The 26815-nt window shown below is 43.9% G+C and overlaps 1 protein-coding gene across 1 annotated transcript in view; it reads right to left on the bottom strand.

Moving 5' to 3' along the window:
* CDHR4 (cadherin related family member 4) overlaps positions 1 to 26003 on the bottom strand; it is a 32067-nt gene extending 6064 nt beyond the window's left edge. The window contains exons 1-13 of the mRNA XM_056866993.1: positions 25949 to 26003; positions 23614 to 23634; positions 18182 to 18363; positions 15031 to 15193; positions 14403 to 14494; positions 14028 to 14123; positions 12413 to 12516; positions 8156 to 8298; positions 7840 to 8017; positions 7241 to 7388; positions 6858 to 6960; positions 3007 to 3213; positions 1974 to 2113 (exon numbers count right to left, since the gene is read on the bottom strand). Coding sequence (XP_056722971.1) covers positions 1974 to 2113; positions 3007 to 3213; positions 6858 to 6960; positions 7241 to 7388; positions 7840 to 8017; positions 8156 to 8298; positions 12413 to 12516; positions 14028 to 14123; positions 14403 to 14494; positions 15031 to 15193; positions 18182 to 18363; positions 23614 to 23634; positions 25949 to 26003 — 1632 coding nt within the window. The remainder of the gene's footprint in view (positions 1 to 1973; positions 2114 to 3006; positions 3214 to 6857; positions 6961 to 7240; positions 7389 to 7839; positions 8018 to 8155; positions 8299 to 12412; positions 12517 to 14027; positions 14124 to 14402; positions 14495 to 15030; positions 15194 to 18181; positions 18364 to 23613; positions 23635 to 25948) is intronic.
* Between the last annotated feature and the right edge of the window lie 812 nt (positions 26004 to 26815).

Raw genomic sequence — 26815 nt, 5'->3', positions numbered from 1 at the left:
CAATTATCATACTGTTGCCCCAAGTGGTAAACAAGCAGTTACAACCTCTGTGACTCTTTGCAATGTTTTGCATGAGCCAAATTAAGAGTCCCTTTCTTAGGGTTGCCAACTGCCAGGTAGTAGCAGGAGATCTCCTGCTAATTCAACTGATCTCCAGCCGATAGAGATCAGATCACCTGGAGAAAAATGGCCGCTTTGGCAACTGAACTCTATGGCATTGAAGTCCCTCTCCTCCCCAAACCCTGCCCTCTTTAGGCTCCGCCCCCCCCAAATCTCCCACCGGTTGCGAAGAGGGACGTGGCAACCTTTCTGCATTCCTCCATAAAGTAGAGGATGACATGCAGCAGGTAGTCACACCCCCTCTGTAGTTTCTTTTGGCAGAAAGACTTCCTGAAATTGAATGTTTGCCATGTGCCATGATAAATCCTGTGCAAGAAGAATCAAATGTATTCACAACCTGGGCCCCAAGAGAGTTGGTTTTAAGCATGTTCCTTTTCATTAATCATTCATTAAAAAAATCACAAAAAGCTATCATTACACATTATCACAAGCTTTCCATCCCCCTGCCTCTCTTAATACAATACAAAATTGATAGTACAATCATTAGAATGGTCAAGAACAGAGATATCTCATACCCTACGAGAAAATATTTTTGTTAGTCTCTAAGGTGCTACTGGATTCTTGCCCTTTTTGACTAGAGATATCTCATGTTACCTCTTTTTTCTTTACTTTAAACAGGAGCACAACATGTAGAAATTCACCAGTAGGGTTGCCAGCCCCAGGTTGGGAAATACCTGGAGATTTTGAGGGTGGAGCCTGAGGATGGCAGGGTTTGGAGAGGGGAGGGACTTCAGTGCCATAGAGTCCAATTGCCAAAGCGGCCATTTTCTCCAGGCCAACTGATCTCTGTTGCCTGGAGATCATTTGTAATTAGGGTTGCTAGGTCCCTCTTCACCACTGGCGGGAGGTTTTTAGGGTGGAGCCTGAGGAGAGAGGGGTTTGGGGAGGGGAGGGACTTCAAGGCCATAGAGTCCAATTGCCAAAGTGGCCATTTTCTCCAGGTGAACTGATCTCTATCAGCTGGAGATCAGTTGTAATAGCGGGAGATCGCCAGCTAGTACCTGGAGGTTGGCAACCCTAGTTGTAATAGTGGCAGATCTCTAGCCATCCCCTGGAGGTTGGCAATCGTATTCACCAGGTATGGTTTTTCCTTCATGGATATGTAGTGACAGATAAAATTTTTGCTTGTCATGCAACTATTAAGGGAACAGAGCTTCAGTCAGGAAGCAAAGATGGCAACCCTGCTGCAAGACGAAACAGAAAAGCTATGTTTCCAAGTGCAGGGAAATTTACAATATTATAAATGAGACCAGCCAATATGTAAACTCTTTGGAGGCCTTTTGAAGATTTCAGAATTAGGGCAGAATATGGTGGTGGAGGATGGAGAAAGTACTTTTACCTGTTGTGTATACAAGTGTTGGCAAAGGAAAAGTATGGCTCATGGCAGACAACTGTTTTGAGGACATTATGGCTCAAAAGCAGGTCACAGAATAGCAAAATCAAAAAAATGTGATCTCCTAAAACACTGGTATTTTGGCTGTCTATTTCATTTCAATGTGCTATTAGCAGTTTATGTATCAGCATAATGAACATACTGTGTTGGGGCCTAGTGACACAGACCTATGCATCAATCATATTCTTGGGATCCAAGCATCATTTCTCTGGGCCCACCAAAACGTGTAACATCCCTCCACCCCATACATCTAATCCCATACATGCCCCTCTAATGAATCGTGAAGGAATTTTTTCTGTTTTGTTTGTGAAATGACACAAATATGGCTATATCATGATCTCAGGTTTCCAAGCTGGAGTGGCTCCCCCTAGACATCTGGGCTCCAGTAAAGGGCACTTGTAGCCACTGCTACCACCAACGCCTCCTTGGGCCCTGTATGCTCTTCCCATGTTCCACTTACCTGTACATTTATGGTAATGTTACAGGATGTTGTGTACTGTCGTTGTGTATTTACATCATTGTCTAGATCCTTCAGGGTGATCGTCAGTAGATATGATCTCCGCTTCTCATAGTCCAGTGGACCCAATACATACAGATCTCCTGTGCCACACATACAAGACCATTCCTTTGTACTTCATGTTAGTTACTTAGTGGTAACAATAATCTCCTGGAACCATATTCACTACAGCCAATGTTTATTAGAATTCCCACTTCCTTTGTTTAACCACTCTAATTTTGACTGAAGTAATATAATTAAGGAACGTTGACTAATACATATGAAGTGATCTCAAGTATGAGCCCCAAAGGAGTGAAGAGCAATGCACTATAAATCCTGCAACATTGGGTTGGTTCCATCCAGCTTTTTCACTCTACCCTGTCCAATTCCCCTCCTTACCACAGCTCCTGCCCCTCATGATTTTTGTACATGCAGGTCTTATGATCCCCAGAGTAACATATTTGGGTCCTCGAAGGGGACCCTTTATTCCTATTTCCCTAGGTGAAAAGCTGTCTGGAAACAACCCATTGTCCACAAGATAGTCCAAGAAAAGTCCTCAGAAAGCTGGTAGGATCAGGACTCAATCCAGTAATGAATATGTTCCAAGCCCAAGAATTATTTCTCTGTGCCTGGTATAAACTTGTAATGCTCTGATATATGCTTCATCCCATCTCATATATACAACTTCATGAGTCATGAAAAACAAATTACTATTTCATTTCTGAAATAACAAATAGACTGCATTATGATAAAAGGCTGGTAGCCCAAGCTAGGCACAACTGACCGTAGGGCTCCAGTCAATTATGCCAATTTGCCCTTCTACCATGCATGGGCACTAGATACGAGAGAAGAAGAGCCCTCAGCTTGAGGCAAAATGAGATTCAGGGGAGGGATTAACCTAGATATGTCATAAATGAAGCCTGGGGAGTGGGACTGTGAGCATCTCCTGAAATCTCATAACAGTAAGCATGCAGGGGCCCTACAATAGTATGCTTACCTGAGTGACGACCAACGTAGAAAACATCTTCTGCTCCAAGGATGCTGTATTCAATTTTGTTGAAGGGATAGTCTCGATCAGTGCCATTGACATTGCCAACAAATTTTCCAAAGGCAGCATTCTCTGGTACACTGAAGGAGAACTGTCGTGGGCACTCTGGCTTGTATTCATTCACCCTGCTTACTGTCACTAGCACTGGTATTGTGGCTGAAGAACAAGTAGAAAAACAAGCTCAAGAAACTTGGGTGACTACAGATGCAGCAGGCAATAATGGGTTTGTTGGTTCTCAACTGAGTAAACTTGCCCAGGTTATTCATGTATTTTTTTTATTTATTTTTTTTACTGAATGGTAGCAGCTATTATGGCACAAGCCACTATGCAGAGTTTCTCCATTCTAAGCTCATTGGTTTCAGTGGGCTTAGAGTAGAGTAATTCTGCATAGTATTGCATTGTAAAGTCATGTTTCCTGTGCCAAAACCTACTAGGAACATGAATTTCCCTTGTATAGGCATGAGCACAGCTAAATTTCTTTCCATGTCCTTGTTTGAAATAGTTTAAAATATCCAGCAGATTTTTTGGGTACAATTTCCATATTTTTATTTCTATTCTTCTGTGGTTTTGAGAAGCTTTACACTTAAACCAGTTGTTATGTGTACCATAAGGTAGTTGCTCCACAGCCTTTGAGGGTGGTCTATGGTGGGCTTTCTATTTGTTTGTTTTTCAAAGATCACATGCAGTTGTCGCTTGTCCATGACATATTTATTTAGTAAACCATCTCCTTTCATGTACCAGTCTCTGGGGCAAGTACTAAGGTCGAACTGGCTTCCACCAACAATAGCTTTTGGATTGCCTCTTTCAGCATACTTACCAGCACCGCAATGCATCACTTTAAGTCTCCCTTTCCAGAACTGTCAACACTCTTGATTTGTTCTGTGCAAATTAACACTTATTTTATGCTCCTCTGGATGTTATTGATAAAAGCACGACTGTTTTGTAGTCAGCTACAACTTTAAGGATAGGTGATTTCTATAATTTCCACAGCTCATTTAAATGTTTTCCTTATTGCTTAACAAGGAATTTTATGCCATACAGCTGTTGAGGGTTGTTAGTTTCCTGTACTGCACCATGGTCACAATTCAACTACAGTTCAGCTTATTTGAGCTTAGGGTTGCAAACTCTGGCTTGGGAGATTTGGAGCCAGTGCCTGGGGAGGGCAGATTTTGGGGAGGGAGCTCAGTGGGGATATGATGCTATAGAGTCCACCCTCCAAATCTGTCATTTTCCCAGGAGGAACTGATACTTGCAGTCTGGAGATCAGTTGTGATTCCAGGAGACTTCCAGGCTCCACCTAGAAGTTAACAACCCTATTTGAGTTCCACTGAGTTAAATAAGGGAGCATGAGATCAAATCATTTTCACTCAAATCAATGAAACATATAATGCTTAACCTTGCTTGGATTGCATACCCTTTGTATGTCTGTGCTACATCGTGCTTTGTTTGCAGCCAGCTGTTTTATTGATCATTCATCACTATTCTTTGGTCAATGTGGTCAGGCAACTAAAATCTGGGTTCTTCTAATTTAACAGTTTCCTCTTTTGAAATGCTTTTGGAAAGAAAACTGTGGAGGTACATGAAAGCTAGAAACAAAGGCCAGTTTCTGTATTTGCTACTCTGAAATGGCAACTCAGTAGGCACAACAGTCACTACGTTGCTTCTTCATGTTTGTGCAGAAATGGAATGTGGATTGCAGTGGAGTACCACTTCCCTTTCTATTCAATCACTCTTAACGGAAGAGATTGTTTGCAAGTAGGGTTGCCAGGTCTCCCCTGGCCACCAGTGGGGGATGAATGGGTAGGGTTGCTAGATCCAGATTGGGAAACTGGAAATTTGGGGATGGAGCCTGGGGAGGACAGGGACCTCAGTGGAGTAAAATGCCATGAGTCCATTGTCCAAAGCATCCTTTTTCTCCAGGGAAACTGATTTCTGTAGTCTGGAGATGAGTTGTAATTCCAGAGAATCCCCAGTTCCTACCTGAAGGCTGAAATCTCTATTTGCAAGCCCAATGGATGGAGCTAGCAGGTGACATGGTCCCACCCTACAGGGTAGGGAGGGGTAATTGCCATCTGCTCTTAAGAACAGAACACAAAGGTATGATCAATGTGGTATACATTCTTTGATTCCATTATTGTTCTGAGAAAGCATGGAATTGTGTACTGGGCTTGCAATTCAGCATCCAGTGGGCCAAATTATATGTGAATTTAGCCGAGTGTGTGTGTGGACTGTGGAGTGGAGGGAAGTTATGTGGACTAGGGCTGTGGCATTATAGAAGAGGATTTTCTCTTCTCCCCCTGCACCATTTGCCCAACTGAAATTGCCCCCCCTTCAGCTGCTTTCAGGCCTCATAGGTTAAAAAAGACAGATCCAATGCTAACAACTACCTCTCTCCTCCCTACTAGGACTAAAAGCAGGAGTAGTTTGATTGGAGAAATAGCAGGAGGGAAATGCTGCAACCCCAATTCATATCCCCCCTCCACCATCCCATGGCTGCATTTTGAGGCCGGTACACATTGCATGGTAAAACTTCATGCAACACTGGGCATGCACAATTTCAAGCCCACGTTTGCAGGTAGAAAGACTAGAAACTTTTTTTTTAATGAAAGCTAAAACAAATGGCAAGACTCTTGAAAATGCTCAGTAAAACTCAGAAATCAGAGTAGAGGCTAAATACGATGTTCAGTGTTCAAGGCATGAGGCTTTGCATATCATAGCGTATACACCCTGATGTTGATGGCTCAGGCTAGCCCAATCTTGCCAGAACTCAGAAGATAAGCAGGGTTGGCCCTGGCTAGTACTTGGATGGGAGACCACCAAGGAAGTCCAGAGATGCAATGCAGGGCAGGCAATGGCAAACCACCTCTTAATGTCTCTTGCCTTGAAAACCCTATGGGTTTGCCAACTGTCAGTCAACTGTGACTTGATGGCAAAAAACAGGTTGCAGAAAGTAGGTTCACAAAAGCCAAAAGGGCAGCATCTACTAGCACAAGAAATGTGTGTGTGTATATATCCTGTGTGTGTGGTTTTGCTATTAATCCAAAATCCAGTTTATCATAAAACATATTAGAAACAGGCTTTTTACTGCCAAGGCTGAACACATTTTGAAGACAATCCTCTTAATTAGGGTTAATGTTACATGACTAAAAGTAATCTCTAGGAATGCTGAGCCTGGAATTTGAGTTGCCTCAGTGAAGGATTTTGGTTTGTTTGTTGTTGTTTTTAAAAAAGCACCAAGTAAGTATAGCCTTGCTCTTAATTCAGCTGTGATGTTCAACATGCGGTTGCTTCATATGTGCATTAACTCAGTTGTTAGATCCCAATTTTTTCTCCTAGTCCAGACAACGGCCCCAGCCATTCCAGCGTTATCATTCCCAATAAAGCTACAAACGTTTTTTGTACAGCTAAGACAATATCATTGGGAGGTCATTTCTACTTTCTCACAGCAAGTTGATCCTTCAACTAACCTGCTGCACTTCCCAAATGCCTGTGACCTCCTACGTTCAGTATTAAGAAACAGCCAAGTTCCAATAGAGCCTGGATAATGGTTAGGGTTGCCAACCTCCAAATACTAGCTGGAGATCTCCTGCTATTACAACTGATCTCCAACTGATAGAGTCAGTTCACCTGGAGAAAATGGCCGCTTTGGCAATTAGACTCTATGGCATTGAAGTCACTCCCTTCCCCAAACCCCACCTTCTTCAGGCTCTGCCCCAAAAACCTCCCGACGGTAGTGGAGAGGGACCTAATAATGGTCTTAGTGGTCATGGGATTATATGATACAATGGGAAGATACTCACTGGTTTGTTGGGGGCTTCCACTGTCTGTCACCAGAATGGTGGCCTGGTACAGGAATTCAAGACTGACTATGGCTGCAGAGTCACAATCCAAAGTGGTGTTCACCTGCCAAAACCAATACAAAAATTGGTCAGAACCCTGTAGCCGTTAATCCCCAGGCACTAAGCCCCAATTGAAGCAAATGGTATCTGCTGTTAAAGAGAGGTGCTCCATCTGCAAAGATGGCGATGCTGTAGCTCCTAGTAATAGATGTGATCCTTCTGCTATGCTCAGGGTACTGACAATATAGTTGAAAGAGGACTCCCCCAAGGTGCAGATTTAACTAAATACTGCAATGCTGCCTGGGCAGGCAGATGTAAGGAAGTAGTCCATTCTGAAGGCTCACCTGCAGCACATTACGTTCCATACGAAAACTATAGGGTGGGATCTGGGTATTCATTTGGTACTGAAGATTTCTGTTGTTACTGTCTTTATCAACACAAGACAGAGTTGACAAGGTCATCCCAATGGGAGAAGTCTCTGGAATCTCAGTCCTGGGATTAAATAGCATTCGCCAGTTACAAGGGTTAGAGGATGCAGAAGGGTAGGAAAAATATTTGAAGGGGGAAAGATTTTGGCTGTCTCCATTTTTAAAAAGCTAACAGCACAGAGCACAGGCATAGCCAGGTTTCCCAATAAAGTCACTGTTACTAATCTGCTTTGCTTTTAGACATAGTAGCTATGCTCTAGTTTCCCCAGCTCTTTAAATCAAGGATAGCCCTGGGTCCCAACCAGTACAATAACTCATAGACCTCACTTTCCTCTCATAGAAAGACTTTGTACCCAAGCATCCCAACATCTCAAATGTTGTGGTAATCAATACACACACACACACACACACACACACACAAATAGGGCAAGACACCCTTCAAACTCTTGGTCTTGGCCCCATCCTTTTTACTGGCTCAAGCTAGTGCAAGACTTGATTGCCCTCCAGATACTTACACATAAATAGCAGGGTGGCACACGGGCCCTTGCTGGTTCCGGCGTTGTACAGTAATGTTGACAGTGATGGTGGCCCTATCAGTGGGATGGAGCATATTGTAGGCTTCCACCACCATCAAGGTGTTGGCCAACTCTGGATTGTGGTCCAAATCTAGGTTGTATGTATTCTTAATCTTCCCTGTCACTGCATGCAGGCAAGAGAGGATAAGATTAGCTAGCCCCTTAAAGAAGGCAGAAATTGTTTGAAGGACATGTTGCTGATCGCCCAGTTCTCTGTGAGGCCATGTGGATGCAATGCTGCCCTTGCTTGGACTACCCTTACCTGAGTCAATAGTGAAATAGACTGTAGTTGGATATATGATCTGGTAGAGCACACGCCCTTCTCCATGGGCATGGACTTGTGTGACAGTTTGGAGGGGACCTGTGTTTTCAAACACAGAAACGGCTGTCGATGACTCCCTGAATCAAAAAGAAAGCAGCATGAGTCTCTACTACTTAATCAGCAGTCCACATGAACCTGGTTGTCCACCTTGGCAACTCATATTTTAAGTACACTGCTCTAAAATTGAGTACAAGCAAAGAACTTTAATTGCGAACATCAGACATGTTCATATAAGGAGTCTTATAGTTAATCAAAGATATGCAGTCACTATGGCTCAAGAATTTTAAAGAAATACAAACCAATAACACAAAAACACAAAGAAATTTATAACTATTATGTATTAGTCATTTGTTACTTCACAAAGACTATGCAATTTGTAAAGATTTTAGTTGCAAGAAATTAGGCACAGCTGCTAATATTCTTATAGGCATATAGCAACAGTTATGGCAAAGCACAACAAATAATAAGAGCCCAACAAGACAGGATTCCGGTATGTGTCCTGTTTCAAAACAAATTTCTTCAGTTGGTAAGTATAATAGTCCCGTTAATTATAATTAATTTTCTTTTGAAGATTGCTTGTTTTAGCGTTGCATCTTGCTGTAGCCATTTGAAGATTTTCAAAGCTTTTGACGTTTCTTTTAAGTAACATATTCCAACGGTGTTTCTAATATAATTATTAAAAACAGTATTTTACAAAAAGGTGTCATTGGTTTATTGAGCATATATATGCACCGTCCCTCCATATTTTTAACATCGAAAGTAAAAAGACTCCACGTCTCATATATTCATCAAAGCAGATGCTTTGTAATAAATGTTTCAGTAACATCATGTTGGATATGTTTCAGTGAAATCATACAAAATTTAAGGGGAATGAAAACCTGGGAGTGGCTTAATTAACACAGAGGCGGTGTTACAGAAATGCTGAGTAATTGCACATAGCATTCAATCCATTGGCAATTACCATATTAAACATAGTAATGAAGCGTGCCTCTTGCTGACTCAAAATTTTATCAATGTTATCCCTAGCAAACCGCTTCTTTTGATATTGCCATAAGGCAAAGAATCTTAAGTCGGTATCCCGATGTTAAACGGGGTGATTGTGCCTCTAATACGTGATTGTGTATGCGCGATCTATGTTTGCCGATCCATAACTTCAGCGATCAATTGGTCTTGCCTATATAGATTAATTGGCACGGGCAAATCAGGGCGTAAATTACATTAAAAGAATTACAATTGGTGTGCGATCTTATCTCAAATTTGAATCCGGTTTTAATTCAAGTAAAGCTTTTAACCGGTAAGGTATAAGCACACATGACACACGAGCCGCTGCGGTAATGGCCCCTTCTGCTAGTATCCATCGGTGTGCACTAATCTGTCCTTGAGGGATGTGGTTCTTCTATATCCTAATAATATCCTAATATCCTAATAATGGTGGTTCAGAGCAATCTGGGAGGGAGGCAACAACATGCCAATGTCTGTTTATTCTTCTTCTTATGCTCCCAACTAATGGAGTGTATTGAAAAGAAGAAACCAATCTTTTATGAACTTTTTTTTGTACGTGTGAATAGTTCATCACGTGATCGGGTGTTGGCTTGATCTTTGGCTTGGTCTATTAATTGTATAGGATAGCCTCTTTTTACAAGTGTTGACTTTAATTGTAAAGCTGAGCGTTCAAAATCATCACATTTAGTGGAGTTCCTTTTGAGGCTTAGCATTTGGCCAAAAGGTAAATTATGCATCAGGTGGCCAGGGTGATTGGAATTAAAGTGCAATAATGCCATCTTATCTGTTGTTTTTGTAAGGTGAAATCCATATTTTCCCCTCATTACTTTTGTTTATATTGACATCCAAAAAGTTAATGCTGTGAGTATGCATTTTACAATCAAATCGTATGTGAGGGTTTACAGTATTTAACATCCTGGAGAGTAAATCAAAATCATCCTGGAGAGTAAATCAAAATCATCCTGGAGAGTAAATCAAAATTGCTTTGCTTATCAATTATCATTACCAAATCATCCACAAACCTTCCATAATACAATACATGTTGTTTGAAAATATCATTTGAAAAGATATGTAATAACTCAAAATCAATCATATAAATATTGGCCACAGATGGTGCCACAGCAGAGCCCATGGCGACCCCTTTAACTTGCCTGTATAGGTTTTGTTTGAATCTAAAATAATTATTTTCAAAGAGGAGATCCAAAAGATCCATCAGAAAATGCGTGGGTGGACTTTTGACTGCACGACTATTTAGTTTGTCCTAACCTTATTAAGGGGCACATTTGTGTATAGTGGGACAACATCAAATGTGGCTAGAACTGCATCTGTAGAAACTATTTTACCTTCTATTTGCTGAATGAAGTGGCCAGTGTCAAGTATGAAAGAAGATGTTTCTGTTGCATATTTATGTAAGTGGTATTCAAGAAATTTTGAAATGGGGTCCAATATCCCATTAATTCCGGAGATTATGGGTCTTCCAGGTGGAGGATTTATGGCTTTATGAATTTTGGGCAGCACATAGAAAATTGGCATTTTAGGGTATTTGTTATACAAAAAATCTGCCTCCCTCTTAGTAATATAGTCCAGTGATAATGCCTCGAATACAACTGTTTTTACAATATTCAAAACAGACCTAGTAGGATCTCGTGGTATTTCCTCATAAAATTATGATTGGTTAAGCTGCATATAAGGAGTCTTGGCTGATCAGTGCAATCCTAGCAATGTGTGTGACCTGAAAAAAGGGCTAAAAATGCTTCTAGAGACCCCTCCAAGCCTCCCATAGCCCATTATGTTCTTCAGTGTATATGGAACTGGTAGAATGGTCTTAACCCCATTATAATGATGGGTGGCTGTTTTACAGAAAGGGCCATACACCGCACTTCTTATTATTCTGTGTTGCCCAGGCTTATGGGGGCAGAACAAGCAGTAAATCTGCCATGAGGCTTCACAGGGCCCCTATCGCAACAAAATTGCCTGAATATCAGCTCCAATGCCCAGATCTGTTGAACCACATGCACCCTTAGAAAACAGCCTGTCTGAAGAAGTAACTTAGGGATACCAAAGGCCTGCTACTAGTTGTTGTCTTGGCTGTTCAAACGATTGTCAGAGAACTGAATTGTGGAGATCTTATTCTCGAAGGCTTTCACGGTCAGAGTTCATCGGTTCTTGTAGGTTATCCGGGCTGTGTGACCGTGGTCTTGGTATTTTCTTTCCTGTGGAGATCTTGTTTACACCTGATTATAGTACAAGAGGGAGCAGATAGGCCCACATGTGCTGTGGCCTGTGGAAGTGTTGATTACAAGCTAGGGTTGCCAGCTCCAGGTTATGAAACACCTGGAGTTTTGGGGGTGGAGCCTGAGGAGGACGGAGTTTGAGGAGCAGTGGGACTTCAATTGGTTATAATGCCATAGAGTCCACCTTTCAAAGTGGCCATTTCCCCCAGGTGCTCTGGTCTCTGTCACCTCGGAGATCTCCAGTCTCCACCTGAAGGTTGGCTGTCCTATTACCAGCCCATTGCCAGGGGTGTCCTTAGCAATTCTGGAGCCTTAGACAAAAGTTCAAGATGGACTCCCAGAATCACTGCCACCACACCACCTCCACCCCTCACTTGGACCAAGCAAGGGTGTCCCTCAATTGGTGCAAGGTGGGCGGGAGCCACTGCTGCTGCTAGAAGCCAGCTGCCTGAGCCCCAGATGGGTCAGGTTCAAAAGCCAGCAGAATTCTTCTTTTCCCTCCTTTGGTGGGGGACATGGCAGTTGCTCCTGTTGCCCATTGGTTAAGACAGCCCATGCTTATCGCCCTGGCTTGAGCCCTGCATGTTCACAAAAGGTGAACTGTTTCCTTGGTGGCAATATTGTTAGGGATGCCAATGAAGTACCATTCGTGTTGAAGGATACATACCTTACAACACCACAAAGGGTGCTGGGGTGCAGTTCTCAGACCACATATGGCTATGTGAGATTCAAGATTTATATATCCCACCATTCTTTGCTGTGTGCCATTGCAAGGGACTTTGGGGTACACTTTCTCATTGTGTCCTGCAGTCAACTGGGGTGGCAAAGTGTCTGAGAATAAACCTGCTCCAACACCTGCAACTATCCAACCTTGAGATCTACAGGATAAGGAATCTGCAGCTTAAGCCTTTGTGTCCCTCTTCACCGTCTCCCAATTACAGCTCACCCAACTCACGTGAAATTGACTGTGTTGTGGTAAACAGGCTGCACTTGGACCACCAGAAAACTGCAGCAGCTTCTCCCATCACTGTCACGGACCACAATATTTATTTGGAATAACTGCAGGGAAACAGCACATGATGAATCTACCAGAAGAAGGGATTCAGGCCTAGTCTGATGCAGGTTTTCAACATTCTGCTAGACCAGGAATGCATACAACAGAGCAATCCTTGACTTCAATGGACTTAGAAGGGTGTAGCTCTGTACTACTAGTCAGGACGAATGAAGCTTTATAGAAACTCCGGGATTGGGAAGGTAGAGTTCCCTGATATGCAGAACATGAGGAATGTGGCTGGAAGGGGTCCTAGTTTCCTGTGCGTTGTCACCTCAGCAGCAACAGTTAACAGGGTCAGTTGCCTGGAAACAGAGTTGTGGCTTTATGACTGAGGGTGGTACGAGTAATGAGCACAATAACAGCTTCATACAGGCAAGCTGTCCTCCTTATGAACAATTCTGATGTAAGACAGAGTTCAGAATGGAACGAATAGATTGTCATGGGATGTCAAGACTAACATATCAAGTCAATTCCAGAATCATGTGTGTTCTAGATTAAACAAGAGCCCCCAACCTTTTTGAGCCCGCGGCACATTTGGAATTGTGACATGGCATGCTGGATGAAGGAACACAATGGCTGCCATAAAATGGCTGCCGCAGGAGGCAGAGCCGGCCACAAAATGATTGCCACAGCTTAACTTCAATAATACAGTAGGGTGCTGAGGGGGCAGCTGCAGCCAAAGCAACATTTTTAAAAATCTACACTGCCAGTCAAATCTCCAATAATCAATTAGAATCCTTGATGAGTAAAAGCCCTACCTGGTCCCGCCTACTTCCTAAAAACAATTGGCGGGTGCCATGGGTGCCACAGGCACCATGTTGGAAACCCATGAGATAAAAGAACTGTCCTTTAACAGATACACAAAATGCTCATAAATAATAAAGCATTCACATGAAAACTCATAAAGGACCAAACCAGTTTCAATTGAATGATCTGTGGTCTTTAAATAGCATTTATTTTTCTTTTCATATTTTTAGGTTTATAAAAAGGCCTGTAAAGAATGAATGAAAGGGCAGAGCTCCACAGTTAAATAAGATATTATGTGTTTATATTTTATTTCTATTTTCTTTGTATTGATTTTGCACATATAAATATCTATGAAAGAATAGGATGTTAGAGGCCACAGCAGATGACTGTTAAAATGACATACATTTGGTCCTTTATTACTAATCATCTGAATGCTTTATTACATGAATACTTTGTGTATTCATTATAGGACAGCTGGATTACATGTGATTCTGGAATAGACCTGAATAGTTATTCGGTCTTCTCTGGCTTACTGTTAGCTGGGATGGTTCTAGGCTTGCCAACTCCAGGTTGGGAAATTCCTGGAGATTTTGGGGACGAAACCTGGAGAGGGAGCTCAGTAGGGTAAAATGCCATGGAGCTCACCCTCCAGATCAGGCATTTTCTTCAGGGAGAATTGATCTATATCACTTGGAGATCAGTTGTAATTCCAGGAAATCCCTAGGCCCCACCTGGAGGCTTCATCCATAAAATAAATAGAGGCACACACCTTATCAGCTTGTGTACGAGTGAAACCTGTGGCAGGTGCACACACTTCTCCTACTGAATTTATGGTGAAAGGCACAGACGCATTTTCAAAGGCAAACTGTATGAGAGAACAGAAACAGTCAGTTGGAGACTTTACTGAAAGAAGAGTCACATTCCCTTATCATCTGCCCCCAGACTCACTATTCCCTGCCCCTACTTGGGACATCACTAGAAAATCTTCCAAATTCTCAAGCCTCTGCCTTATATCCATGAATAGAATCAGTAAATTTGATTTCCCAGAACATCCCCCCACCCCCGGAGAATAATCCCTCCCTGCTGCTAATAAATCCTTTCCACAACCACGTTTCAGCTCTTGCCCTCCTTCCATGATGCTCACTGTCAAATTGCCTCTGCCTCGCTTCTTCAGTGTGACTGTGTAGATGACAGCTTCGGGAGCAACATTCTCAGGAACTACTAATGGTCTTGCAGCTATAGGAAAGAAGAAAGTGTTGGGATTCCTCTTCTAATTACAGTGTGCCTCTTTAACTGCTCCAGCACCTTCCACAGGCTCAGATTCCCACTGGCCCAAACAGCCCCAGACCTTCTTCTGTCCATCATTGCGAGCCTGATGACAATTCTAACCTGCAGCACCTTAAAGACGAACCAAAATTTATCCCAGCATAATTTTTCATTATCTTTAAGGTGCCACTGGATTCCTGTTTGGTTTTGCTGCAACAAACTAACATGGCCACACCTCTGGATTTGTTGTGGCAATTCCCTATCCCATGCTAGTTGGGACTGTACCTCCTTTCCACAAAACCAACATCCCGTGACTTCCAGGGTCTGGTCCATATTGGTGGAGAACTCCTTTCCTCTCAGTCACTGCATGGTGGAGCCTAGCAGTTAGGTTATTGTTTTCTGCAGTATCAGCACCCTGCATTAACACTCCTGTCACCAAGGTACTGCTGTCTCAAGATGAACATGCTGGGGCCTTCACTAGATTTAGGCAACCAAGCCAGTCTTACCTGTGTTAAGAAATGTGTTGTCACACTGTAATTCGTCTACTTTTTTTACTTGAATGAAAACCCAACTAGTAACGGAGCCATTTCCCGGGCACACTGCTGTGAATGTCAAGATATACTGATTCACCTCTCTGGCATTCAGGGTAGTGCCTGGCCCAAGGGTTACCTAGCAATCAAAAGAACCACATGATTAACAACGATCACACACTGTAGACCAGGAACCCTTCCCTCCCCCCTTTATATTACCCTGCTTCAGATCATACCTGAGAATACCCACCCCAAAGACACAATGGAATTAGGGTTGCCAACAGGCCTGAAGAAAAAATGCCCTGTCCCTTTGACAGAGGGTTAATGTGGGGAAATGAGCAATTGAAGTTTTCGTGGCATGGCGGTAAATAACATCACCTGGTAAATAGCATCCCATTAAGTCTCTGTTAAAGGGACAGGGCATTTTTCTCTCATGGCCAGTTGGCAACATTACTGAAGTACATGGCACTGTTGGACTGGTTTTGTGTGCCTAGACTCTCTAGCATCAGGCAATAACATCTGGGGAGCAGTTCTACAATATACATGGCTGGGAACAACAGTCCCCTACTGCTGTCCATCTCCTCTTTTCAGGCTAAAAATTAATTCTCTGAAATTTTTGGGTATGCACATGGGAAGCACATTCCAAATGAAAAGTGGCAGTTAAATGTATTAGACAAAGGGAAAATGAGGTTCAGTGGTTAGAAGTGAATATACAAGGCTGCTAGACCAGAAAACATCTACAGAGAAGAAGAAGACAAGTTGGTTTTTATATGCTGACTTTCTCTACCACTTAAGGGAGAATCAAACCAGCTTACAATCACCTTCCCTTCCCCTCACCACAACAGATACCTGTGAGGTAGGTGAGGCTGAGAGAGTTCAGAGAGAACTGTGACTAGCCCAAGGTCACCCAGCTGGCTTCAGGTGTAGGAGTGGGGAAACCAACCTGGTTCACCAGATTAGAGTCCGCGCTCATGTGGGGAATCAAACCTGGTTCTCCAGATTACAGTCCACTGCTCCTAACCACTGGTCTTAACCACTACACCACGCTGGCTCTCCTAAGAAACTATGGGTAAGGAACTATCACACCATCCTCCAAGGTTGGGGTACTTTGAAGTATATCCAAAAGTTATACTACAACCCAAAATATCTGGACTCAGTACCCATAACTGAAGTATTCTGTCCTGCATTATACAAGCAGCCAATCTAAATAACTCAATCACTTGTTAGGTTTCATTCACTACAAAAGGAAGACAGATATAACATTTTAAGACTGGTGGGGGTAGTTTGACAGCACTGACCTCCAAATGAATATACATTTTCCTGTGCTAGGGCAAGGTGGGGGTGGGGAGCAGGGGATAACAAGTCTTATGGTTCAGTTTGAATCAGGGGAACGCTAGTAGTAATATAACCAGCACACTTTCCCACACCTATTTGTAGATATTTTTGTAAGGTGAAGGATACAGATAAATTTGCCATTTTAAAAAGTGGTGCATAATTAATTCCCCCGATGCACAAGGAGTGAGGTAAGACCGAGTAACTTAATGATCTAGTGTTTGACTTGCCTATGGTATCATCTGTGAAACAGGGTTCACGCCATGGGTGAAGAACAGCGCTTCTGTATCCAAGAGCCTCTCTTCTTTCCCTCACCCTTCTTGCATCGTTAGCAATGTGTCCATCTATTTATATCTTCAGGTATATAGGGTTGCCAGCTCTGGGTTGGGAAATACTTGGAGATTTTGGGGGTGGAGCCTGAGGAAGGCGGTGTTTGGGGAGGGGAGGGACTTCAGTGCATTATAATGGTTAGATTCCCCCTTCCAAAGCAGCCATTTTCTCCAGGTGAACTGATCTCTGTCACCTGGAGATCTGTTGTAATAGTGGGAGATCTCCAGACACCACTTGGAGATTGGCAACCCTAGAGGGGAGGGACTTCAATGGGGTATAATGCCATAGAGTCCACCTTCCAAAGCAGCTATTTTACCCAAGTGAACTGATCTCTGTTGCCTGGAGATCATTTGAAATAGCAGGAGATCTCCAAAACTACCTGAAGGTTGGCAGCTTTAGCTTTATACCTGGCAACTGTGGATAATGTTTCAAGCATTAGTGGAAATGGACTCTGGCCCACAAATTATTATGCCATAATAAATATGTCAGTCCTTTGTTCTTTGTTGTTGTTGGCTAGGACACATCTTCAATTTGTAAAAGGCTCTCCCATAACAGGCCCCACATTCACACATAGTTTAGCAGGAGAGAGAGAGACCCAAATGCACTTTTTACTGTCGTGAATGAAAACAGTCAAAATTCCTGCACCTGAATTTTGAAAATGTAACCTAAAGTGGCCTAATTTAACTAGACCACACCTATGTTGTCATGGCTTTCCTAAAAGAAATCTGGGAATTGTCTCTTTATAGAGGTGCTACAAATTCCCTAGTTCTTTCACAGAACTACCATTCTCAAGGTTTTCTAGTAGTTTCAATAGTTTTACAGTTGTAGTTTCACTGTGTCCTGCATTTCCTTTACAAGCTAAATGCTGAACGACTTGCAAAACAAGGTCTGATTTGTTTAATAAAATCTATGCTCCATGACACCACACCAAAAATGTACATTTCACTTCTTCCATTCTTCTGGATACATTTTAACTGATATACATTTGTTAAGTACTATGGCATCTGTCAGTGACTTTCATCTTTTTTGGATGAAAAAACCTATCTTGCAGTCAAGTAGGAGAGCAGCATTTTCTATCCAGTAGTCCCAGATTTAAAAAAAAAAAAAAAATCCCTAAAATGTCTAAATAGGATGTCATAGATAGGAACCGCCCTGACCTGGATGGCCCAGGCTAGCCTGATCTCGTCAGATCTCAGAAGCTATGCAGGGTCAGCCCTGGTTAGTATTTAGATGGGAGACCCCCAAGGAAGTCCAGGGTTGCCATACAGAGGAAGGCACTGGCAAACCACCTCTGTTAGTCTCTTGCCATGAAACCCCATAAGGGGTCGCCATAAGTCGGCTGCGACTTGACGGCACTTTACACACAGAGAGAGATAGGAACCATCCTTATTGTCTCATGGGTCATGCTTGAAAAAGTATCTCACTCCTGAAGATGTTGAGATGTTACAACCCCCTAGTCTAGTACCTGGAAAGTGCCATTGCCTAAGGCGTTCGGTGAATTGAAAAACGTGGTAGGGGGAAGGATGTTATCCAGAGTTACATTGAGTCCATTGCTTGAGGGTGTAGTGCAATTGACAGTGAAGCTGGCCACAACTCCTGAAGTTACATTTTCATCCACCTTGACAGTACGTGGGAGGTCAATGAACTCTGCAGCAGAGAGAAATCATTGGAGAGAATTAGTCCCATGAAACAAACCAAAGTGAAACCCTTCCAGGGCAATCCTAAACAGTTAGAGCTTTCTAAATCCATTTAAGTTGATTACACTGTCTCCATAATGGCAAGCCCTGTCAGAATCTAACACAAATTATAGCTAAACAACATGCCACCTTACCCTGCATGTTGCCTTATTATTTCTGTCTTTAAGAAAAAGAAATTCAGGGAAGTCTTTAGGAAGCAAAACATGACACATTCTAGGAGTGACCTGGGATTTTGGCTCAGAAAACTACAACAACTAAACAAGTTGCTAGAGTCATCTGACCTTAAAATAACACTTCTCATATGAGCCTTGCTACTATTCCTCAGGATCATCTGGGCAGGCCTGGTCACAGTTGTCTTTTCAAGAGGTGAAAATCTGTCAGGGGGTTTATTTATTTATTTTTATAAAATTTATATCCCTCCTTTCTGGCCTCATAAGGGCTACTAAGGAGGCTAACAAATTTTAAAAACATACCCAACAAATCACATATTAAAAACCATTAAAACCAGCAAAGGTTTTGGTGCCATGACTGAGAAGGCCCTCTCCTGGGTTGCCACCTGCCTAATCTCATGGTTGTGTGTGTGTGTGTTAAGTGCTGTCAAGTCGCTTCCGACTCATGGCGACCCTATGAATGAAAGTCCTCCAAAATGTCCTGTCTTTGACAGCCTTGCTCAGATCTTGCAAATTGAAGGCTGTGGCTTCCTTTATTGAGTCAATCCAATAAAATCTCATGGTTAGGGGCACCAAAAGCAGCGGCCTTGGAAGATGACTGCAGATGGGCTTGTAAGGGAGCAAATGGTCCTTCAGGTATGTTGGTCCCAAACCATATAGGGATTTAAAGGTCAACACCAGCACCTTGATTTCTGTACACAAACAGATTGGGGGTCTGTGCAGATGGGCCAAGACTGGAGTGGTATGGTCCCTATGGCCCACTCCAGTCAACACCTGGCAGCAGCATTCTGCACCAGTTGAAGTTTCCAAACACTTCTCAAGGGCAGCCCTACGTAGAGTACATTGCAGTAATCTAATCTAGCTGTAACCAGGGCATGCACCACAGTGGCCAGATCTTTTCTGCCCAGGAAATGCCAAAGCTGGCTAACCTGTCAAAGCTGGTAAAAGGCACTCCTGGCCACAGCAGCCACCTGCTTATCCAGCAGTAGGTCTGGGTCCAAGAGCACCCTCAGATAGGGTTGCCAACTTCCAGGTACGAGCTGGAAATCTCCTGCTATTACAACTGATCTCCAGCCGATAGAGATCAGTTCCCCTGGAGAAAATGGCCGCTTTGGCAATTGGACTCTATGGCATTGAAGTCCCTCCCCTCCCCAAACCCCGCCCTTCTCAGGTCCTGCCCCAAAAACCCTCCTGCCAGTGGTGAAGAGGGGCCAGGCAACCCTACACAGACTATGGACCCCATCCAGAATAGGTGACACCTTAAATCTGCTCACCAGTAACACTTCTATCTTGTCAGGATTAAGCTTGTTTTTTTTAGCCCACATCCTCTCCAAATCTGCCTCCAGGCATCATCTGATGGCTTCTACAGCCTCCCTGGCATCAGCTGGAACTACGAGATAGAGCTGAGTGACATCCACATATCGGTGACAACCCATCCCAAATCTCTGGATGACTTCACCCAGTAGTTTCATGTTGATGTTAAAGAGCATAGAGGGTAAAATGGAGCCTTGCAGGACCCCACAGGCCAAAGGCCAAGGAGATGAGCAGCAGTCCCCCAGGACCACCTTCTGAAACCTACCATAGGGATAGAACCAGAACCACCACAAAACAGTGCCTCCCAATCCCAGTCCAGAAAGCAGTCCAGAAGAGCTACCATGCTTGATGGTATCAAAAGGCACCAAGAAGTCCTGGAGAATCGACAGAGTCGATGCATTCCCTCTGTCCATCTTCCAGCATAGGTCATCCACCAAGGCAACCTAGGCTGTTCAGTCCCATAACCAGGCCTAAAGCCAGACTGGAAAGGATCCAAACAATCCACTTCAGCCACCACCCACTGATCCACCTTGTTCAAGAACGGAATAGCATATTTAGAGAAGCCAGTCTAAGAGCCAAAATAGCCTCGGGTGACACAAGTCAGGATACGGGTTCCCACCTGACTCACTGTTACACGTGGGGAATTTACCTTGAAAACACTCCATTGCTCCATTTAGCTGCAGAGCATTGCAGAGCACCCCCCACCCCCCCACCCCCCACTCCACAGCACTCTGGAGTCCAACACAGCAAGGAAGCACTTTGAAGTTAAGTTCCCCAGTTCTTCCTCCATATGACAGCGAGTTGGGTTGGGCGCCCGTGTCCTGACTTGTATCACAGGCAACGTCTCATTTGGCTCTAAGCCCATAATGGAAGGTTTTTTAAAAGGGTGAGAAAAATAAGGATGGGAAAAGGTTTTTTTTTTTCAATTTCATTTAGTTTCATTTTTATTTTTACACATATGTTCATTTTCGTTTCATGTTCGTTGCGTTCTTTTGTTTCATTTTCCGTTGCAATGGAAAATACGCCCATTATTAGGGTGTAACTGTTTCCCACCCAGTAAGATTAAATTTTCAGGGATTAAAACCGTCAGACAAGGGATTCCCCCTGCCAAATTTCAACCTCAACCCCCCCCTCTCTCTCACACACACACATCCTACGTGGCCTCATTTGCCTGCCAGGAAGACAGGGTCCAAGCAACATCTTGGCTTCTCTCCCCAGCAGGTGGTTGATGCATCTATTATGGGGGAGGGTTAATGTTGCTTGACTCTGTTTCCCACACACACACTGCCTTCTGCTGCAAATGACATGCTTGCCTCTCTCCTGTTGCAGGGGAAGAGGGTTTAGTGTGCTGGTCTCCTGCATCTGTCCCACAAGCCTGAAGTGGGGGACTGTTTAATCAGGGAATTTATATGCCACCTCTCCAGAGACCTCTCCAGAATCCTCTGCCTCTGTCCCTCTCCAGTCATGTAGCACTGCCTGTCTGTCAGTAGAGATAAACAGACCTTTGCCCCTGGTTGTTTACCAGGGAGTGCAGCCCCAGAAAATGAAATAACTCATATAAACAGGAGCCACACTTCTTACACAGTATCAGATAATGCCTTTTAAGCCTGAGATAGTACAACAATTGGTGGAAGTTAAAAATGCCATGCACAGAAATGCCAGTGTCTTTGTCATGCACACATCTGCTGAGTCATGCTCTCCTTTCATTTCCCCTTCTGCCACTCATTGCCCAGGAAACGGAAACTAGTTGTAAAGATACCAGAATACCTGTCAGACAATCAAAATATTTCCAGCTCCAATCAGAATGCTGGGGGAGAAATCTGTTCAAATTTGGAGCACGTATGGTATTAAAAGAAAGGGCATGGTTCAGGTTACATCAGATTATTTACAGCATATTCCTAATCAAAATGTTCAGCTACCTTGGAGAAAGCACGGTTGTTTCTGCATTAACAATTTACAACATATTATCCGCGTGGTTGATCTTATAGGTTTGAACAAGAATTTAAAGCTTTTGTCTGCACCCTGTTGTATTCCTTCTTCTGACCACACTCCCCTGGGAAGCGCATCCTGACCGCACTCCCCTGGAAAGTATCGCATCTTTTGTGACATTGTGGACTCTCCCCTTTCTTCCCCCTTTTATTTTAGCATGCCACATGCACTGTAGGTAAATTCACTCGAAATGGTTGCCATGACCTTAACACAATGCATTTTAATATGTTTAGTTTCATAGGAGTTTTGTATTTGCCAGATGCTTTGGATGGTAGCCATATGGTTGTGAGGGAAATCCATTTCTGAGACATGGTATCAAGACACAGAAGCATATAGAAGGGCAGGCGGGACAAAAAAGCCTTAATTTGAGTTGGGGGCAGAAACAGGAAAGAGTTAGTTACAAGCAGCAAAGCAACATCAGGATCAAGTCAAAGGTCAAGAGACCCGTGCAGGCAAACCTGAGGCTCAGCAGAAGCATGATCACGTGGGGTTCAGAATCTGAAAGGCAGCCCAGGGCAGAGGAAAGATGCAAGATTACAATTGGCAGGAGCCCCTCCCCCTCCCTGAGTTAGCACAGCCTTCATACCCCAGATAAATCGCTCAGACGGAGGGGTCCAGCCTTGAAGAAGCAACTACATCTTCAGGCTAGAACTTATTAGACGTTTCTATCAGCTGTTCCCTGCAGCTCTCATTGGGTCCCTGCAGGCAGGGTGTGCTTTGTTCACCGGCCATCTTGGGGTGGGTGCTGTGGTGCAGAGGAGATTGGACCAGAAGCTCAGACAGTATACAGAGCAAGGTTCTGGAGTTGTTGGCTTAGGGTTGCCAGGTCCCTCTTCGCCATCGGCGGGAGGATTTTGAGGTGGAGCCTGAGGAGGGCGGGGCTTGGAGAGGGGAGGGACTTCAATGCCATAGAGTCCAATGGCCAAAGCGGCCATTTTCTCCAGGTGAATTGATCTCTATCGGCTGGAGATGAGTTGTAATAGCAGGAGATGTCCAGCTAGTACCTGGAGGTTGGCAACCCTGTGTTGGCTCCAGGTTCTGGTTTCATTAAAAGGTCAAAAATTTTGCCTCTCATCTCTGAATGAAACACACATCTGGAAACTCACCAATAGTGCCACTGTGTAACTTTTTTTGGGGGGTGGGGGTGCTATATGCTCTATGGGGACAATGATGTCCCCCCTCCAGGCCCTTCCCAATTGCATTCCCTTTCTCTGCAACTGGGAAAACATATAACACGGACACTCATTCCCTTGCCCCATCTCTGTTGTCTCAGCAATTATGGTAATGTATATTCCACTCTCAAAAGGGTAGCTTTGAGCCTTTTGAACTCCAGTGCCCTAGACAGCCACCTGTCCTGCACCTGGGGTTGGGACAGCCCTCAAATCTTCAAGGTTTGGCAAGACCTGATTTACACCTAAAGAACAATTGAACTTCTTTTGCAGGAGGTGGGTACCAAGGAACGCAATCTAAGAGCAAAGCTTTGGCCCTGAGCTAGCCCCTTCACAGTGCATCATCACAAAGGTGTCTGTATGCCCATCTGGAGGCGCATGGTCTCTCACACACATGTTTGGCTACAAACCATGTTTGCCCACATTAAGAACAGTCAGCTTTGTTTTCACAGCTGTTCTGCATCAACGACCATTCCTGCCCTGCGTGAGGGGATCTTCTTTTCCCCACCCCTGATGACAGTCTGAAGGAGGCTGAAAGAGACAGGTCTCCATCCTTACCTACAGCTATGATGACTGCACCTGGAGGAGAGAGAAAAAAACACAAGGCTGTTATAGTCACCTACTATTAGTATAGCTTGAGTGTTGCATATCCAGAAACAGCAGTTGGTGCAGAATTTTCTATTATGGAGTTAGCTCTGTTTCTCATCCTCTCCCACCCTTGCCTTTGCTCTTCTAATATCTCAGCAAACAAGCGCCCTGACTAGAGTGATCAGACACAGACAAGATCATTAATATTTGTGCAGAAGAAGGAATTTTGGCACCAGCAGCTTGTTATTTGGGTGTGAGGAAAAGCTGCACTTTCTGAAAAGGCCGCCATCTACACAGCTACTGAAATTCTCTTGTTCTTTGCGTCTGGTCATCCTAATTCTGACAAGGAAGACATGAGAGCTTCATCAGGGTTGCCAGCTCCAAGTTGGGACGTTCCTAGAGATCTGGGGGTAGAGCCCAGGGAGGGTAGGGTTTGGGGAGGGACCTCAGTGGACCATAATACCATTGAGTCCACCCTCCAAAGCAGCCATTTCATTAGGACTGCCAACCTCCAGGTACTAGCTGGAGATCTCCTGCTATTACAACTGATCTCCAGCCGATAGAGATCAGTTCACCTGGAGGAATTACAGCAGTTCCTCAGTGGAACAGGCTTCCTCGGGACTAGGGAGGTGGTAAGTGCTCCTTCCCTGGAGGTTTTTAAGCAGAGGCTAGATGGCCATCTGTCAGCAATGCTGAATCTATGACCTTAGGCCAATCATGAGAGGGAGGGCATCTTGGCCATGGAGTAGGGTGGTCACTGGGGGTGTGGGGCAGAGGTAGTTGTGAATTTCCTGCATTGTGCAGGGGGTTGGACTAGATGACCCTTGTGGTCCCTTCCAACTCTATGATTCTTTCTTTCTAGGAAATGGGCGCTTTGGCAATTGGATTCTATGGCACTGAAGTCCCTCCCCTCTCCAAACCCCGCCCTCCTCAGGCTCCACCCCAAAAATCTCCCGCCAGTGGCAAAGAGGGATCTGGCAACCCTACATTTCATCCAGGGGAGCTGATCTCTGTAGTCTGGAAATCAGGCGTAATTCCAGGAGCTCTCCAGGCCCCACATGGGAGTTGGCAGTCCTAAGATTCATCCTTCTTAATATGGGACCCAGAATCATCAAGGACTGAGCAGAAGTAGCATCTTGAAGGAACTGTTGCAGCATCTTTGGTTACCTTGCCTGTCTCATTCAATGAGCCACAAAAACTAAAATAAGGCCAGTCCCTCCAGGAAAGAAGGCAGAGCGATTACTTTTGGACTCCTGGTCTATCCTACTGTCACTGAAAGGAAACTTGTCAGGGATTTGAACAACTGAGATAATACCTGGACAAACACCTGGCTTTGAGAGTACTTAAAATCAACAGTTGTTGTAACTGGGCAAGACGTGAGGCTGGAGTCAAGAAATGGAACCCAAAGCAGACCTAGGAAGTGGAGCCCAAGAGTAGAGCCTAATTGTTTTTGACTTGGCTAGGGGTGGAGCCCAGACACACACAAAAATGTATTTTCACCTAAATTGCACAGTCAAATCGTTTTTTTAAAAGGGCTGGTGGAAGGGAATAGTGGCTGTCTGGCAGCGCAATCAAAAGCAAAAGAGCATGGCCAGGTTATTCTTTTCCTGACCAGTTGGCAATCTCAGCAGAACTATTCGGGTCTTGGCTGACATGGCTTTCTACAGAATCAGTCCAAACACACTGAGCCTCATATTTAGCCAGCCTGTAACATTTCAACAAATTTCAACAATAACCCATCGGAAGCCATGAAATAGGCATTAGTATTAGTACGCTTACTGTAGTGATAGCCTTGCTGCTATGTATCATCTTAAAAAAATAATCTTGCCATATGTTTATTCCCCCACACAAGCTAGGCTGAGTGGGAATGTACATCCTCAAACAACGAAACAAACACACACATTTTAAAAGGTGACAAAGTGGAATGCTTGAGGAACTGTGGCACTTAAACAGAAATATCATAGTAACTGTTCCCGATAGCTGCTCACGATTCACAAAGCACACGCTGCATTTCTAAAAGCTCTGAATGAACAAGTGAGGCAATGTTTGTTTGTGAGGGCAATATCTCTATAACAAAGTTTCAGACTTTGCAAAATGCCCATGGCTACAGAAGACAGGTAAACCAATTGCATATATAGTTCATTAAAAATGTGACTTGAGGAAAAGGACCCTGTGACATGAGAAGCTGCTAGGACAGACTTCTTCAGGGATCGATACTCTGCCAAGGAGTCTGAGGGCAGGAGATCCTATAATGAACAAATGTGGGGGCAGGATCGTCACCTGTGACACTGGGGCTGAGTCTTACCTTTACTCCAAATGGTGAGGAGTAGGGCGAGGTGCAAGTGCCACTCCGATCCCATTATGCAAGAAAGCTGTGCCTGTAGCCAGAGCAGTCTGTGTCTTTGCCTCCTTAGGTTACCAAGTAAGGTTGCTAGTGATGCAGGGCAGGGCAGGGCTTAACCGTCAGAGCTGCCCATCACTTCCTGGTTCATAATTAGGAAAAGGAAAAGGCAAACGGGCAATTGGATCTAGCTTGAGTCTTAATTTCACTGTTGCTTCCAGCCTGGATGGTAACTGGGAAACAATGCATGCTCTGGCTACATTTTTAGCCTCTCAAGAGTTCCCGAAGAGACTAGCACAATTGTCCAGTGCACAAGTAATTTATGGGGAGCAGACATTCTGCCGGGGGGGTGGGTTTGTCCTCTTAAATCTGTAATCCTGAAAACACAAGGATTATTGAACTCAGTGGGACTTACTTTGCAGCAAACATTCAGGGGTCAAGTTGTAATGAATAAACTTTACAAAGACAGGAAGATACGTGCTCCGGCACTGGAGAAGGTGGATAACTGGACTGTAAAGGACTAACCCATAAAATAAAAACAAAATAAAACTTAAAAGTTTATTATCTGGGGGTGTTGCATTGAGGACAGGGTCCTGAACCCTCAAAAAGGTTAGATAAAGACTCCTGCATTGCAGCGTGACAGTGAAGGTGTGCCAAGTCTCTGAAGAATTAAAAATGAGGAAGTAGAGATCCCTGAACCATTGTCTTGAGGGGAAGAGGGAGGGAAGAAAGCAAACACTTTTTCTTTCTCTTTGTATCTCTTCATAAATAAAGAGGCAATGGGGTATAGGGGTTACAGTGTCAAACTAGGATCTGGGAGACTCCAATTTA

This window comes from Euleptes europaea, chromosome 1 (genome assembly GCF_029931775.1).
Source record: "Euleptes europaea isolate rEulEur1 chromosome 1, rEulEur1.hap1, whole genome shotgun sequence".
NCBI lineage: Eukaryota > Metazoa > Chordata > Lepidosauria > Squamata > Sphaerodactylidae > Euleptes > Euleptes europaea.
The sequence above is the reverse complement of the archived record's forward strand: the minus strand, read 5'-3'. Positions and strand labels throughout refer to the sequence as shown.